Source organism: Arvicola amphibius, chromosome 15 (genome assembly GCF_903992535.2).
Source record: "Arvicola amphibius chromosome 15, mArvAmp1.2, whole genome shotgun sequence".
NCBI classification, from domain to species: domain Eukaryota; kingdom Metazoa; phylum Chordata; class Mammalia; order Rodentia; family Cricetidae; genus Arvicola; species Arvicola amphibius.
This window is the reverse complement of record NC_052061.1, coordinates 35,391,681-35,408,338: the sequence shown is the minus strand read 5'-3', so window position 1 is coordinate 35,408,338 and position 16,658 is coordinate 35,391,681. Positions and strand designations below refer to the sequence as shown.

The window sequence follows — 16,658 nt, the reverse complement described above, 5'->3', positions numbered from 1 at the left end:
CCAGGACTTGATAATTACCTCAAAATTTTATCAGGGACCCTAAAGATACTTTGTCCACAGACAGCAGGAAGTAGTTTGAAGCAAAGGATTCCACAAGGAATATATATGTCCACATTCCCAAGAGTTTGGGGGTATGGATGGTCTTTGGTTATTTGGTGTGTTTCATTTCAAATGGTTCTGAAAATGATAGAGAAGAGAGAATATGTGGCTACAAGGAAGGCAAGACCAATTGGATGAAGAGGGATTCTTGCAATCTTTAAGTTTTAAATGGTGTTAATTTGAGATCATTTGTAATAGCTTTTTCATGAAAAAATTAAAATCTGCCCATTCCTCATGATCTAAGCAGCTTAAATTTAAAAAAAAAAAAGGCAAGAAGAGTTAAGGAATATTTACACAACCACCCTCAAAAGTGAAACTGTTGGGGTCAAGAGTGATGGTACGCACCTGTAACCCCAGCAAAGGAGGCAGAGGCGAGAGGATCTCTGTGAGTTCAAGACCAGCCTGGTCTGCATAGTGAATCCCAGCCAGGGCTGGCTGCATAATGAGACTCAGTCTCACAAATCTAAAATAAAAGTTATTGATTCTTCTCCCTATTATATAATTTTAGTGGAGAAAAATAGAGAGAGATAAATTGACATTTGAAAAATTATTTAAAATTGATCAAATCTCTTTTGGTTTCTGCAGAAAAGAATCCAGGACAGTAGTTCTCCGCAATGTCACACCCCTCTCTGTGGCCTGGCGGATCTCCAGCCTGGAGCACCTAGGCGATGATTTCACTGTGTCCGTGCTGCAGGCCAGCATCCCACCCAAGGGAGAGTTTGGGCTGCAGGTGCATTTCCAGCCCACCAAACCTGTCAACATTAAGAAGGCCATTCGGGTTGAGGTGAGAAGTGGCATCTCCACAAACTTGAATATCAAATATGTATGCATGGGCATGCGTGTGCACACGCACGCACACACAAACACACACTCACACACACACACACACACACACACACACACAGTTCTTATTAAATACTCCGGCTGACCTCAGTCTATGGTATCTTGCTCTGCACGCAGCAAGCTCAATAAAGGCACTCAATAAAATCACTCAGAACTGATTTCTTACTTCCAAAAACAGAATACTCAACAGAATATGAAATGAATGAATGAATGATGCTGCGCTATCTAAGTAAACATTACTTTCCTTACTTCATAGCCCACACCTGGTCATCCATCCTGTTTGCTTTCGTTACCTTCACCTTCACCTGTTACTCCCCGCTGGTACCTGACAGCCATCTCAATGCCCTACTCGTGCTGGTGGAGTTCATTTCAATCCAGTCCTCCCAACAATCCTCACCTGTTCTGTCTCCAAGGGTGTCTCCTTCCCACCGCCATCTTGGTCTGCACCACTGATGCCACCCCTCAGCCAGGCCACCCGGACTTCGGCCTTTCCTGTATTCCCACAGTGTCCACAGGGATCTTTGCAAGCAGAAGGGCTTGCTCACACTTCTCGGGGCACTTTGCCCTCCTCTCTCAGCAGAGAGGATCATGCCTTGGTCTCTGCTGCATCTCGCCCCACCCTCACCTTTAATTATCGACTCCCAGCATGTGGTGTAAGCTCTTTCCGGCTTGAAGTCCCTGACACCGCTACACCCCTGCTGGGGATTTTTCTCTAGACCTTGTGGGGCATTGGTACCTGCTTGAAGATCTGGAGACATCGCTGCCTCAAGTGGGCTTAACTTATGTCCCATTGAGGGAATCAGCCGTGTGTGTAACTATTCAGTGCCTTCCGTCCTTCAGAGCCCCGCTCCTTTCTCATGTCAATCCGCTTGCTGACTTTGGTATGTGAGCTCCATCATGCAGGATCTCCCCTGATTTGTGCATCATCTGGTTTAGTCTCCTAGGACCACTGTGACAAAACCACCACAAACTAGATGACTCAAAACAACAGACCCTCCTCCTCCCAGTTCTGAAGACGAGCAGGACTGTACTCTCTCTGAGGGCTCCAGGGGAGAACCCTCGCTTGTCCCTTCTGGTTTGGGGGGCCTATGAGTGGATGCCTCGGCTTGTGCCTGCATCCCTCCAGCCTTTGTCTCCATCATCAGAGGCCGTCCTCCTGTCTGGCTCCTATATTCTTAGAGGGACACAGAAAGTCCACTGTACTCATGAATTCTCCACCCACAGATCCAACCATATTGGCAAATGTGTGTCAAAAGAAAAGATAGAAATTCTGAATTGATACTTGAGTTGGGGGCTGAAGAGATGTTTGGTGGTTAGGAATGCATGCTGCTCTTACAGAAGAACACATTTTGGGTGGTTCACAATAGCCTGTAACTCCCACTCCAGAGTCCAACACCTTCTTCTGGCCTCGGTGAACATCTGTACCCACATGAGCATACCCACACACATACACATAGTTTTAAAAATAAACTTTTTAATCTTATTTAGTGGCAATTACAAATCTCTCCTTGCACCCAAAGCACATAGAATGCAAACTGGTGGATTCGCTTTTCAACTGGAGTGTTCAGCAAGATGACAGAGTGTTAGATCACCCCAGAAACTCTTGCCCTGACTAAGGGGCCCTTTACCGCCTCCTGGTTAGTGTCCAAGGTCAACAGTCAACTAGATAGAACTAGATTGGTCTGCCATCTGGCACCAGCTCAGTGGCTCCTGGGAGCAGGGAGGACGGATCCCCAACAGGGACAAGAACAGAATCAGTGAGCTACTAAGGGCCACAGATCTGAAGGTGGCCGTGATCACACAGCTAAAACACTGAATTCCCAAAACGGAGACGTTAAGGATGTGTTTTGCATGAAGAATCTGGCCGCTTTCCTACAGATTGAGTCACAAAGAACAGAAGAGTCCCAGGTTTGTTTGGTTTTTTTTTTTTTTTTTTTTTTTTTTTTTTTTTATTTTTTTTTTTACGTGATGACTTAAAATGTAAGGTTAGAAAACTCTGACTTTAAAGTTCTCAGAACTTAGATTTCCTACCATCTCTGCTGCCGAGTTCCCTCTACATGCTACGTATGTCAACTCCAGACACTTCGTGGGTCTCAGCTTTCACTGAAGAATTCTTTTTCCCTGGCAGGTTTTGGATGCAGAGAACCTTGTCGGTGTTGTTCAGATCGAAAACATCTTGGTCTTTGCAGAATCCTATGATATTGCTTTGGACATCACCTTCCCCAAAGGTTTGCTGAGCCCTCAAAAAGGGGCTATTTATATGTTGCCTCTGTTTGTGTAGAGTCTCCCAGGTGGAGAGACCCCAGTGTGTTGTTAGTAGGGTAGTGGGGCTGATGGGGGAGGGAACAATTTTGTAATAGTCCTGTAAGCTTAAAGTGATGTTGGCAACGTCATTGCAAATGACAGTATCCTTGGTGGAGGATAGCGGGGGACTGTCATCAGTATCAAACCTTCAGGGCTCTTCTCTGAGAAGCTGACAGTAAAAGCTTCTCCTCCTGCCTGCATTTTTTATTCTGTCACTACTGTAACAGATTGCCACAGACCTCCTGACCTAAAACAGTCTACACTAACTACTAATGAAACCAAGGCAGGAGGTTCTTGAGTTCAAGGCCAGCCTGGGTTACCTAATGAGAAACTCTGTCTCCAAAGAAGAAAAGAAAGAATAAAAGGAAAGGAAAAAGCCCACAGTGTGTTATAGTCTTGAGGTCAGTTAAAAGCAGGTCTCACTGGGTCTCACTAGGTGAATATCAAGGTGGTGATGGATACACCTTTGCAGCCTCGAGAGGCTGCGCACATCCCTTGGTTTGTGTCCTCTTTCTGAATCTTGAAAGCCAGCAATATCCGATCAGGCCCTTCTTTCTCATGTTGCCATCTCCCTGGTTCTTCCACTTCTGCTGCCCCCCTCTATTTTTATAGGGATCCTCGTGGTTACCCTGGGCCATCAGGATAATCCCTGTCAGCCTCCACATTTAATGACAGCCAATCACCAGCCTCAAATCCACCTGCTGCATCAAGTCCCCTTCGTTGTGTAGTCACAGGTCCCAGGGATTAGAATGGGTGTCCAGTGACATGCTACCTGAATGCTGCCCTAGTGCCTGGGTTGTGCATCTCCCCTGAGCATCTGATTCTCCATGACATCCCCTCTCCCTGATGGGTCTCTTCCTCAGCAAGATTATTAGAGCTCCATGTTAGTCAGGTGCCATTGTCTTAACCTACAGAGATCTTTACTGCCCATAACTCCAGGCACAGGGGATCCAATGCCCTTTTCTGGTCTCTGATGGGTCCACTGTATCTAGTGCACAGGTACATGTGAAATAAAGTTAAGAACACACACTACACTGGGCATTACAGTACACATCTTTAATCCCAGCACTCGAGAGGCAGAGGCAGGCAGATCTCTGTGAGTTCAAGGCCAGCCTGGTCTACAAAGTTAGTTCCAGGACACTCGGAGCTACAGAAAGAAACCCTGTCAAAATAATAATAGTAGCAATAACAACAACAATACTAATAACATACACTGCTCTTCCAGAGGACCCAAGCTTGATTCCCAGTACCCACATCAGGCAGTCTACAACTGCCTGTCGTTTCAACTCCAGAAAGATCCCACCCACATCTCTGGCCTCTGCACTCACTTGCATATACCCACACACAGATACACATACATTCACATAATTAAAAATAATAATAATAGATAAATAAAGTTTCAAGATAATTTAGCTAATGAAAGTCAGGAAAGGCCAGTGGCTCCTCGGGATGGAATCTCTAGGGAGGTGTGTGGATGCACTAAGAGGTTTTAATTTATCTGCCGAGGCTTAGTGTTACAAAGGGTGTTTCCAGCCACAGAATTTTCAGAAAAGAACGTCTCTAAAATCTTCACCATGGAATAATTGTCCATGTAAACTTGAGAAGGAAACCCCTGCTCTGGCTCCCTTGCCCACTCACCCCTACCTCATGTCCTGGCCTCTACAGGAGCTGAAGGAGGTCTGGATTTTGGGACTCTGAAGGTCATGGAGGAAGTCAAGCAGCCCCTTCAACTGAAGAACCGTGGGAAATATGAGATCGTGTACAGGTAACCTGAATCCCATGGAGCATATGCAACTGTCCACATCCACTCGTGACAAGAAGAGTATGTCTGGGACTTTTTTATGAAGAAACCAGAAGCAGGGCTGGAGAGATGGCTCAGTGGTTAAGAGCACTGGCTTCTCTTCGAGAGGACCCGGTTCAATTCCCAGCACCCACGTGGCAGCTCACAACTGTCTGTAACTCTAAATGCAGGGAATCTGATATCCTCCCAGAAACATACATGCAAGCAAAAAAATGCACATAAAAATAGATAAATCTTTTTAAAAAGAAAGGGAGAAAGGGAGGAAGGGAGGGAGGGAGGGAGAGAGAGAGAGAGAGAGAGAGAGAGAGAGAGAGAGAGAGAGAGGCCAGGAGCTGGCTCAGTGAGTAAAGTGCCTGCCCTGATGTGAAGACCTGAGTTCAAATCCCCTGCACCCACATTAAAAATCCAGGCATCTGTAGGCCTAGCATAGGAGGGAACTCTCCAGCCACCTAGTCTAGCTAACTTGGTGAGTGGTGAGTTCACTAGGAGACCCTGTCTTATAAGGTGGAAAGCAGTCAAGGAACACATCTACTATTGCCTTCTAGCCTCCACACATACATGCATATCTGCATGCACACATCCCAATACACACATGTATCACAAGCACATGTACACATACCAAAAAAAGCCAAACAAATAAAAACCAGGGGCTAGGAGTGCAGCTCCGTTGGTAAAGTGCTTGTGTAGCCTGATCTCCAACAGTGTGCAAACAGCTGTAATAGCACAGACGTCAACAGGTAGAGGCAGAAGGACCAAGGTCATTTGCCTGTCTTTGAAAAAAAAAAAAAGGTGGATACCAGCTCAGAGATGACCCCTGATGTTTGTCCTCCACACCTATACACATATATGTACCCTCACATACAAGAACATGCACATGTATTCATATAAACATACAAAAGCATGGTGGATTTTGCTCGGCATGATAGCTACAGAGGTCTAGAGACAGGCAGGCCCTCAGCAGGTCCGTCTGTCCTCTCTGGCTTCATGGGATCCCTGGAGAGTGGTTTAGATTTTTACTCTTGTCTTCCAGCTTCTCTGTGGACTCCTTAGGGATTTTGCCAACAAATTTAAATTCCATGATCTCAGTCCAACCAAAAAGGGGTTCGCTGATCTCATCAGATAAGCCCACAACCGTCCAGGTGTTCTTTCGTGCCAAAAAGGAAGTGAAAATTGAGTACCAACCTGTTCTGCGCTGCCAGGTGAGAGAACGCACAGAAACAGGCTGACTCGCTGTCAGGACTGTCAGAATCCTGATGAAAAGAAGGGGTGAAGGGCGGATAGCCTAGGTGACAACCAAAGAAACAATACCAGAGGGCATGTCCCTAACAGGCACAGGTAGGTCAGGACAGCAGGCTGAAGTCACCAGGAATATATATATATATATATATATATATATATATATATATATTGTGTAAAATTATATTTATTAATATTATATTTTTTATATTTAAAATATGTTTTTTATATATGGGAACCAAGCGAGCCCCCACCCCTAACAGAGGACCTATTGATGATTGCTGGCTGCTAGGGGAAGGGAAGTCAGCTGTCTTTAAGGTCTGAGTTCTGGTGGCTGGCCATGCTCCGTGGATAGCCCCACTCCCACATGTTTGTGAGAACACTAACGGAATCAAAGGCTTCCTTGAAACGGGGAGACTCTGAAGTCAAGAAATGGATATGGCGGGGTCTAGGAGGAGTTGGAGAGGACGTGGTAGGTGAATGTGGTTGAAATAAATTGTGTGCATGTAGGACATTCTCAAAAAAACAGTTTTAAAAGCTTTTTTAAATTCCATAAAGTTCTAAAGTAAGCTTATAATTTTATGTTAGGGAAAATTCATAACTCTCCTTGGCTGAATGTGGCCCATGGACACACCAAAGGTCAGACACACCTCAGGGAAGGCATCAGTCATGAAAGCAGGCAAGGGGATGCTAATGGGAATTCTATTGCTGTATCACTGACTAACATCTTCCCCAACCTTCTTCCCTCTATAGATTATTGACCCCAGTCTCCCAGAAGGTGAAATTATTGCCAGCATCCCCATTAAGTTTTCTGTGAACGCGGTGTACTCCAAATTCACCATCAACCCCTCCTCTGTCATCAACTTTGGGGCTTTGATCTGCGGGACCAGGAAGAGCACCACCTTCACCATAGAAAACCAAGGCATAACCGACTTCAGATATGCCCTCTACAGGCTGACAGGGGAGAGTCCGATCCATCAAAAGAAGGTGTAAGACAAGTTATTGGCTTGGCGCTTTATCCTCTACAAAGAGCTGTGACATACTTTACGTAACTAAATCCACCCATCCCCTTGCATAAATGAAGACGCTCAGGTTTAGAACTGTCTCATGAAAAATTTGTGTGGAAAATCACCGATAGGAGTTGGTTCTGAACCACATTTTCTAGTCAGATTTCATGCATTTTCTAGCTGCCATCACAAAAAGGATAAGTTTTAGATGAGCAAATATCAACTCTTCGGGGTGGGTGTGATGGTGCATCCCTGTATCCCAGCACTCAGGAAGTAGAGGCAGAAGGATGTATAGTTCTACATCATCCTTGACTTTCTAGCAAGTTCTAGGCCAGCCTGGGCTACTTGAGACTCTTTCTCATGGATGGGGCAAAGTCTTCCATGGAAAGATACAGGATTTTATGTGTGCTAAAATACTGGTAAGCCATTGCCCTCTCCGCCATCCTGCAGGGCATTGAGGGATGATACAGACAGAAGAAAATTATATCAAAAGAAGTCTTAACTATGCCTTTACTACAGGAGGGGTGGCAAAGGATACCCTGGAAATGTAGGCAAGAAAAAGCAGAATGGTACCTTCACCCAGCAAACGCCATTCCTGCCTTTGCCCTCTGACAACAGCTGGTTGCCACAGCTGCCTCACTAGTTCCAGCAACACTCTCTTCTTCAACGTGTCTCTCGTCAGGAGAGCAGAAAACGACAGCTCTTTGGGGGCCCTTGGCTCCAACTGCTTCGTTGTTTTCCTCAGAAGCAAGTTTTGAAGTTGGCTTTGACCAGTTCCCACGCTGCATGGTGACCAGTTCCCACGCTGCATGGTGACCAGTTCCCACGCTGCATTGACCTGGATTTTTATTTTTATTTTTATTTTTTTCTTTTTTTAACTTTCTGATGTTTTAGTAACAGACCTACTCCTCTTGCTACTTTTGCTAGTTTTCTATTTTCTTCAGCTCTAATTTTTCTATACTGGCAAAGTTTGAACATATTAAGAAATTTGGGAGTAAATTGCCTAAAATCTCTTTCTTCTGAGTTTGGTTTCAACCTCCTCTCAGTTGATTTTGTAGTGATTTAGTAGTGCTTCTGGTGGTTATAATTTATATTTGATTTAAGTTATTTTCATTTGGTGGCTGGAAAGATGACTCGGTAGTTAAGAGCACTTGCTATTCTTGCAGAAGACCTGGTTTCAGTTCCCAGCACCCACATGATGGCTCACAACTATATGTAACTCCAGTTCCAGATTCAAAATCTCTCCTGGCTTCCATGAGTGCCAGGCATACACATGGTACTCACACATACATGCAAGCAAAACACTTGTGCACATAGATATTTTAAAATACTTTATTTAATTTATTTAGTATTTAGTTGTTTTCACTTTAGCTTGCATAAATTCCAAACACACAAGAGGGTTGAAGCTCAGATGTGTTTCTGTCATCAAACAAGTGAATGAATACATAAGATTTTCAAAATATTTAAGATTCATCTTAATATAGCTGCACGCTCGAGGTACAGTATTCTCTGGGCAAACCAACAACTGGGTCCATTGGCTTCAAGTGATGTCAAGTTACCAAAACCTGTATCTAGCTATTATTTATCCTGGCATATTATTTATACAAGTCATGGCTATAAACACAAAAAATTGGGGGCACAATTCACCGTTTCATGTATAAAATGACATCAGGTAAAGCTTTTATATATATGACTAATTTCCAAAGTAGTGCTTCCCAGTGAACTTCAGCCCTTAAAACCTCATTTCCAGTTCGTGGTGCTGAGGGGTGAGCACCGTGCCACTGAGCTTCACCCACAGCCCACCTTTTATTTATTTCATTTTATACAGCGTCGTATGAAGTGGTTCAGGTTGACCTAGAACTTGCTCAAGCTTCCAGTTTGCAAACCTCCTGCTTCAGCTTCCCCAAGTAGCTGGAATTAGTGGGCCTGCACCCACCGGGCCTGCTGTTTGTCTACTTTCTTACTGTTGTGTGTTTTCTTGTTGTTTCTGTCATTAGCTTTCCCTCGCAGTAACAAAAGAGCTCAGATAGGAAATTTACAAGAGAACTGGTGGTTGGTGCTCCTAGTTTTGGAATTGTCAACCAGGATCAGCTGGGTCTGTCTGAAGCAAGGCAGTACTGCTTGGCTAGTACACGCAGCAGAGAAAAAAAACTGTTCTTCTCGGACCAGGAAGCAAAAGAGAGGGAGAAGAAGGGGCTGGGGTTCTACAATCCCACAGAGGGAATATCAGTGAACTAAGGACCTCCCAATAGTGACTTCCTGGGGAACCAAGCCTTAACACGTGGACTTTGCTTGCCACAAGTGTCACCACCCATGTCACTTCCTTATAATTGTTCAGTGAGGTCAAGGTGACACGGTGCCACTCTGGTACCTTCCTGGACAAAGAAAAGCCCTCTCCTACCCCCAGAGCCGAGAAAGGCCCTCAAGCAGGCAGATAGTGTCTCCTGTCCTCATCCAAACCTGAGGCTGTACCCTTCTTCTCTGATCAGAGCCAGCCACGTCAGACACACGAGAACCCGGGAGAGTGAGAGCTTCTTCAAGCCTGGAGCTACTAAAGCAGCCAAGTTCTCAGACACGGTTCAGAAAGACATGAACATAGCCAACCAGGTGAGTGCCCTCCTTCCTCTCAGAAACACAGCAAGGACACCTTCCAAGTGAGCTCTTGCCACAAACACTTCTCTAGTATGACAGGTGTTGTTTTTAGTTGTGTGTCTGTGTGTGGACTTGTGTACATGAGCACAGGTGTAGATGCACTCAGAGGAGGGTGTTAGGTCCCTGGAGCTACAGTTGCAGGCCTGGCTTAGTTAGGGTTTCATTGCTGTGAAGAGACACCATGAGCACAGCAACTCTTATAAAAGAAAACATTTAATCGGGCTTGCTTACAGTTCAGAGGTTTAGTCCATTGTCATCATGGCAGGAAGCATGGTGCCACGCAGGTAGACATGGTGCTGGAGAGGTAGCTGAGAGTTCTACATCTGGATCTACAGGTTCTGCACAGGCAGCAGGAAGACACAGTGAACCACTAGACCTAGCTTGAGCTTCTACAACCTCAAAGCCCACCCCCAATGACTTGCTTTCTTCAACAAAGCCACACCTACTCCAACACCTCCAATAATGCCACTCCCTATGTGTCTTTGAGGACCATTTTTATTTAGAGCGCCACAAGGCAGTTGTGAGCCGCCTGACATTAATTCTGAGAAGCAAACTCTGCAAGAGTAGTTCATGACCCTAACCACCAAATCTTCTCTCCAGCCCCAGAATTTGGCTCTTCTATGACAGCGATATGGAGTCATATTGAAATCCTTATTTTTTGAGCTGAGGCATGACATTTCATTTGAATATTCTCTCCTGCTTTAAAACCTTCATTGAATCCCTGCTGTCTTAAATACTTCCCAGATTTTTATATCAAGATTCATTTGTCACAGTCCACACAAAAACAACTGTGATAAAGATGCTAAAATATATAGCTCTTTACAGTTGATGGCTCCTGGGGGCAGGGTGAGAACTCAGTTTTCTCTAAGGACTGACCATTGGGAGTTTGACCATGCTCCAGTGAGTATACGGGCAATACAAATTGGACGTGGTGAAGTTTTTTTGTTGGGGGGGGCACAGGGTTGGAGGGTTGACCTGGGAGGAATGGTAAGCCAGTGTGATTGGAATACATTGTATGTAATTCCCAAATAATTAATAAAAATATTAAGTTGGGGAAAAAATAAAAAAGAAAGAAAAATTTTACGCACAAGTAGGTTCAAAAACTTTAACTATAAAAAAAACTGTCTAGAGAAAACAGACATCTAGAAAGAAGTCCTTCTCTACCCTGATAGCTTATCTGGGAATTTCTAGGGCTCAGTAGAGCTCCTAGCACATGGCAATAGTTAGGAACTGAGTTAAATTCCTAGAAACTTCCATGCAGAGCCATGAAGTCACACTTCACCACACTTGGGGACTCATCCTCCAGGTACCTGTATGGAATTTGCTCATTGAAGGTGCCAGCCTGTAAGAATTTAGGGACCAAGAACCCAAAAGTGGTGTCTGAGCTTTATCAGACTAATGCATGCCCTAATGCAGTAGTACTATGGAACACATCCAAAGAGTTTTGGAGGCAGTGAAAGTGTGGTTGAGTAAGAAAAGTTTATCTCCAAGGAGAAGAATAGCAGAATTTGGTTGAGAGTTGTCCCACGCCAGTGCCCAGATCCTATGAATTCCAAGGATGCGCAGCAGGGGCATTGAGCAAGACACTGGCGGTCAGTCAGATTGCCTGCTCTCGGGCAGCTTTGTGAAGCTGAACAAGAGTAGGGACAAGCCTGAGAACAAGGAGTGCGTGCTATCTGTGGTAGACTGCGCCGAGGTCATTCCCTGTGGTGGGGAGCACTGTGCATTGGTCAGCCCTAGGGTAGGATTATGAGCACCTCCCAGCATCATGCACTGGCGTCACACCTGGCAGGGGCATCCTAGCACCTTCACCAGTGCCTGCTGAGCTTCCTAGATCTATCAGGACTCCAGCTGCCAGAGTATGGATCCAGCGAGATGGGACACTCACAGCCCAGGTCATACCAAGCATCCCTCACAGAGCAAAGAAGCAACAGCTGACATCCAGAGCCTTATCCCCTAGGCCCCAAGAAGCTGCCCCAGGCAGTGGAGTCTTGCATGTGGACAGCCACCTCACACTGCCTTCCCCAAACTCATTCTGCTCTGGGTTTCAGATCCCTGAAGATACTTGGGTCTCTGAGCTGAAGCACCACAGAACATCACGAAGTGTGAGGATGGAGACTAGGCTACCTAAGACAGTCTTTCTCTCTCATGGGACACTGTAGTCCAAGTATTTGCTACAGCTATCTACAAGTGGGAGGTGAAGGGCTGGGGTCTGCAGGGACGTGTGAGGGCTTCTCTTATAATGGCATTCTCTTTAGCACTAATTCTGTACTATATGCTATAGTATGTGTTCACGGTATTCTCTCCTTTAACCCTCCAACTGTCCATCGTGCCAAACACATTTAGAGATCAACTGAGACTCGGAGATGTCATTTTCCCAGGGTCAAACAATATATATTGGGAATTGAGTTCAGATCCCAGAATGTCTGTCTTAGTTGCTGTTCTATTGCTATAAAGAGACACCTTATAAAAGACAGCATTTAATTGAGAGGGTTGCTCGCAGTTTCAGAGAGTTAGTCCATGATAACCATGGCAGGAAACACAGTGGCAGACAGGCAGGCATGGCTCACTGGAGCAGCAGCTGAGAGCTTACATCCTAATCCACAGGCAAGAGGCAAAGAGTGAGACTGGGCCTAGCATGTGCTTTTTTAAATAATTTATTTATTTTTATTTTATGTGCACTGGTATTTTGTCTGCATGTATGTCTGTGTGAGGGCATCAGATCTTGGAGTTACAGACAGTTGTTAGCTGCCATGTGGGTGCCGGGAATTGAACCAGGGTCCTGTGGAAGAGCAGTCAGTGCTCGTAACTGCTGAGTCATGTCTCCAGCCCTGGCATGGTCTTTTGAAACCATAAAGCCTACCCCCAGTGCACACTTCCTCCAACAAGGCCACATCTCTTAATCCTTCCCCAAAACTGTTCTACCAACTGGGGACCAAGTATTCATTCAAAGACATGGGCATATGGAGGCCGTTCTCATTCAGACCCACAGTATCTTATTCCAAACCCATTGTCTCAACTGCTGGTCCATTCTGCATCCCACCTGACCCACGTGGCTTTGAGATTCTCCCATCTAGATTAAGTATTGTATAATGTACACATTATCTGTTTCCTTGAGACTGCTCAGAAGGAAGCCCTGAAAACCCATGCATCACAAGGACCCAGGGCCTCTGCCCCTGCAGGCAGAGAGGCCCCACTGTTTCCCGTTTCATTATCTCAGCTCTGTTACTCACTCTGCTTCCTTCCACCTGGCCCTGCCCATCCTTGTTCTGCAGGCCCGCTTCTCCCATGGCATGTTCACCGTATACCCAGGATTTGGCTCTATCCCTTCGGGAGGACAGCAGGTCATCACCGTGGAGTGCATGGCTGACCCTGTGGGGAGGTGTGAAGAGTTTCTGGCCATTGATATCTCTGACCGAGACCCTAGAGAAAATCCTGCCGGCATTCCTTACACTCTCCTTGCTGAAGCATGCCTGCCAGGTACTGCAACTCCGATTGGACAACACTCCTAAAAGATTAGCACTTGCCAGCCCCTCCTCCTCCAGGAAAGTCCCTCTAAAGATGTCCCGCAGACAAGGCTGAACTGTTTTCTCTGAAAATTTAGACGCTCTTCCCAGGTCTTCAGCCATATTTGTTGTTAGAGCCGTGGAACATAGAGAAGAGAATCTGCTTCTCCAGATGCTTAGCCTTCGGGGGTCTGTTACTAGGTCCCCAGATGAGTGGTGCTCTCTGAGAAATGAGCTGGCACGGGATGTGGCCCGGGACTGAGGAGCCACCCTCAGGCCATTCTTTGTGGACAGCACATTCACAGAGCAATGTTCAGTAACTGAACACACTGAGCATTTAACCCAGCAAGAGCTCAGGTAAAGCTTTGCCTCTAAGCTCCCTAGAGCCTCAAACCAGAGTATGCCAACTCTCTCCTCTCTCTTAAAGTCCATCCAAGACCTTGGTTCTCACCATTGCTTGCCAATGGAAGGAAAAGGCTAATTGAGATGTGTCAACCAGAAAGGACAGATGAGGAAGCCAACAGACTTTGTCCGGTCCCCTCACACTGTATGGTATATTTGAAAAGCAAGGGCTAGAACCCAAGGCCTTCTGTATGCTAGGCGAGTACTCTCTCATTAAGCTATAACCCTAGCCTGCGATCCTCCTTTGTCAAAATTCAAATATCCTGGACTGGCAAGACGGTTCAGAAGGTAAGGGTGCTGGCTGCCAAATTTAACACACTGAGCACAATCCACAGAATCCACGTAGTAGAAAAGAATAGACTCCTGAAAGTTGTCCTATGAGCTCCACAAAGGAGATTCATTCACTCACATTCAGAGAGAAAGGGAGAGACTAAATGTAATATTTTAAAGTTTTTAATGCAGATTAGCATGCCAGAGAGCAGAAGGCCAGGATTCTGGCAGCCAGACGGTCTCACGTTCCCCCTCCATTCCCTAGCCTTTGTGACTGACAACAGCGTCTTGATATTTGAGGAACACCAGATCTGCACCAGCCCCAACCTGTACCACATCCTGCAGACTATACAGAGTGGAGGGTTATATGTGGAGGACGAAAACAAGTTCATCTTCTGCAACGTGCTGGTGGGTTATCAGGCCAAGGCTCGCTTCAAGATCAGCAATGTGGGAAAGATCGCCTGTGACATCAACATCATAGTCAAGCCCGTCTCCAACAAGGTAGGAGGTGCCCTGTGGCCTGGAGCCCTCTTTGATTGGCATAAAGCCACAAAAGGAACCCTGGGAAGGCCCTGCTCTGAAGTGCCCGCTCCTAGGTAGAAACCATGAGGCTCTCAAGTCCTGTTAGAAGTTCTGTGAGGTCACAAGACCACTTCCCTTAGGCTAGGGACTATATATGTATATGTGTGTCCTGCGCATACCTTTGTACTAAATTGGTACATACTAATGGGCAATTAATTCATCTGTCTGCCCAGTTGAACTCACTGTGTAACTGATATGTACCAACACTGGAAGAGAAACCAAAGATGGCCACCAACTTCAGGAAGGTGAGCTTCCAATCTCCCATTCTTCTGGTCAGGGAGACTTGGAGCTTTGGAGATCTGTAGTGTCAGGCTACAGGTGTCCGGTGGAATAGAGAATGGGAATTGAGGCCTTCCTGTGTGGCAGGAGTTCTGTTAACTGATTGCCTCTTTATTGCTTTCTTTCATGTCTACATCTCTTTCAGACTTGGTTGTTATTCCTATTTTATAGCTAAGGGAACTAACTAAGGCTCAGAAAAGCTCAGTTCTTCCTCTATTCCATGTCGTGGGACTATATAGCTAGCATTCATATTAAATAATGAATGCCCACTTCAGAGGTCTGCTAAGCTTAAAACCATCCTCTCTCTCTCTCTCTCTCTCTCTCTCTCTCTCTCTCTCTCTCTCTCTCTCTCTCTCTCTCTCTCTCTCCTCTCTCCTCTCTCTCTGGGACAAATTATACTAAAGCCATTTTCCTTGTGGTGGGAAAAAACCTCAAAGATAGCACAAGAAAGGACTGAATCAACAGGTTGCTCTACCCTGAATTTTCAGTGTATGCTTCAAATACTACTTAACTTTATCAGAACAATGTGCTGTCTGATCCTGTGTGGCTCTCATGCCCCAGACCTCTCATTGTTCATGGCTGATGTGGGTGGAGGAGGTCCCCAAGGTTGGCCTCAGCCAAAAGCTGCGTGCATTCCTGGAAGACCGTCACCTGAGAGAGTTAGGAGACCATGTAATCCCTCATCACCACCTTGGGACACTGGCGACAGCCAGTCTTTTTTCCCTAATGATACTGTAGAGCACCGAGGAGTTGCTCACTCCTCATTCTGCATGAAAAGTACAAAAATCTGAGAAGCCTGACTTCCAAAGAGACAAGTTTTATGATGGTGGACTTGGACATCTCCTCCTCTCCAGTAAAGAGACGTAAAGGGAATCCCTTTGAAAAAGCAGTGAAACTTTACTGCGCTTTGTCCAAAGAACAAGTGGGTAAGGCTGCACTGTTTTCTGCCTAGTGCTCACGAGCATGAAAAAGTCCTTTCAAAGCCACGCTGGCAGTCCATCGGGCTCAAAGCCCCTCATTGGGCAGGACACAGGGCGAATGCTAAAGGAGAGTACTCTAGTCATGACGATTGAAGTAACAAGGCAGAGAAACTCATTTGGCTTACCCAAATGACACGGGGATCACATCAGTGTATCAGAGACCTCAGACCCAGATCAAAAGACATTATAACGCCAGCACCTTCAGCCAGCTTCCAACTCAGCTCCATATTAACTCTATTAATTTAGTTGGTTGGGGGCAACATGGGGTGGTGGTGAGAATATTTGGCTGACTGGCTTGGTTTGTCTATTTGAGTCAGAGTTCATGTTCTAGCCACATGCAGCCAGATGTTGCTTGGCAGTAAGTCCCCAGACTCTGGACCACTCCATCCAGGACCCATGACTCAGAAGGTAATTGAGCTTGTCTAGCACAATCTTGGAGAAGGGAGAGTTCGCAGCAGGGCAGAGAGATGAGCAGTAAGCCCCAGTAGAAATGCACAGTAGCTAAACCCATCTGGTGCTGCTCTGCTTCACAGGCATCAGCCCGCATCACTGACATCTTCGATGTGGAGCCCAGCAAGATGTGTATTGGGAGTCGCTCGCATGCCTTCGTCACAGTGCTGTTCACGCCACAGACCATGCAGACCTACCAGTGCATCTTCGAGGCTACTCTGGATGGCTTGCCCAGGTACCAGCTAGC

At 45.9% G+C, this 16,658-nt stretch overlaps 1 protein-coding gene across 1 annotated transcript in view; it reads left to right on the top strand.

Annotated features, from left to right (window-relative positions):
- Hydin (HYDIN axonemal central pair apparatus protein) overlaps positions 1-16,658 on the top strand; it is a 325,609-nt gene that overhangs the window by 261,645 nt on the left and 47,306 nt on the right. The window contains exons 53-61 of the mRNA XM_038312407.1: positions 685-883; positions 3,071-3,170; positions 4,912-5,011; positions 6,078-6,246; positions 7,037-7,272; positions 9,780-9,897; positions 13,218-13,422; positions 14,386-14,621; positions 16,495-16,646. Coding sequence (XP_038168335.1) covers positions 685-883; positions 3,071-3,170; positions 4,912-5,011; positions 6,078-6,246; positions 7,037-7,272; positions 9,780-9,897; positions 13,218-13,422; positions 14,386-14,621; positions 16,495-16,646 — 1,515 coding nt within the window. The remainder of the gene's footprint in view (positions 1-684; positions 884-3,070; positions 3,171-4,911; positions 5,012-6,077; positions 6,247-7,036; positions 7,273-9,779; positions 9,898-13,217; positions 13,423-14,385; positions 14,622-16,494; positions 16,647-16,658) is intronic.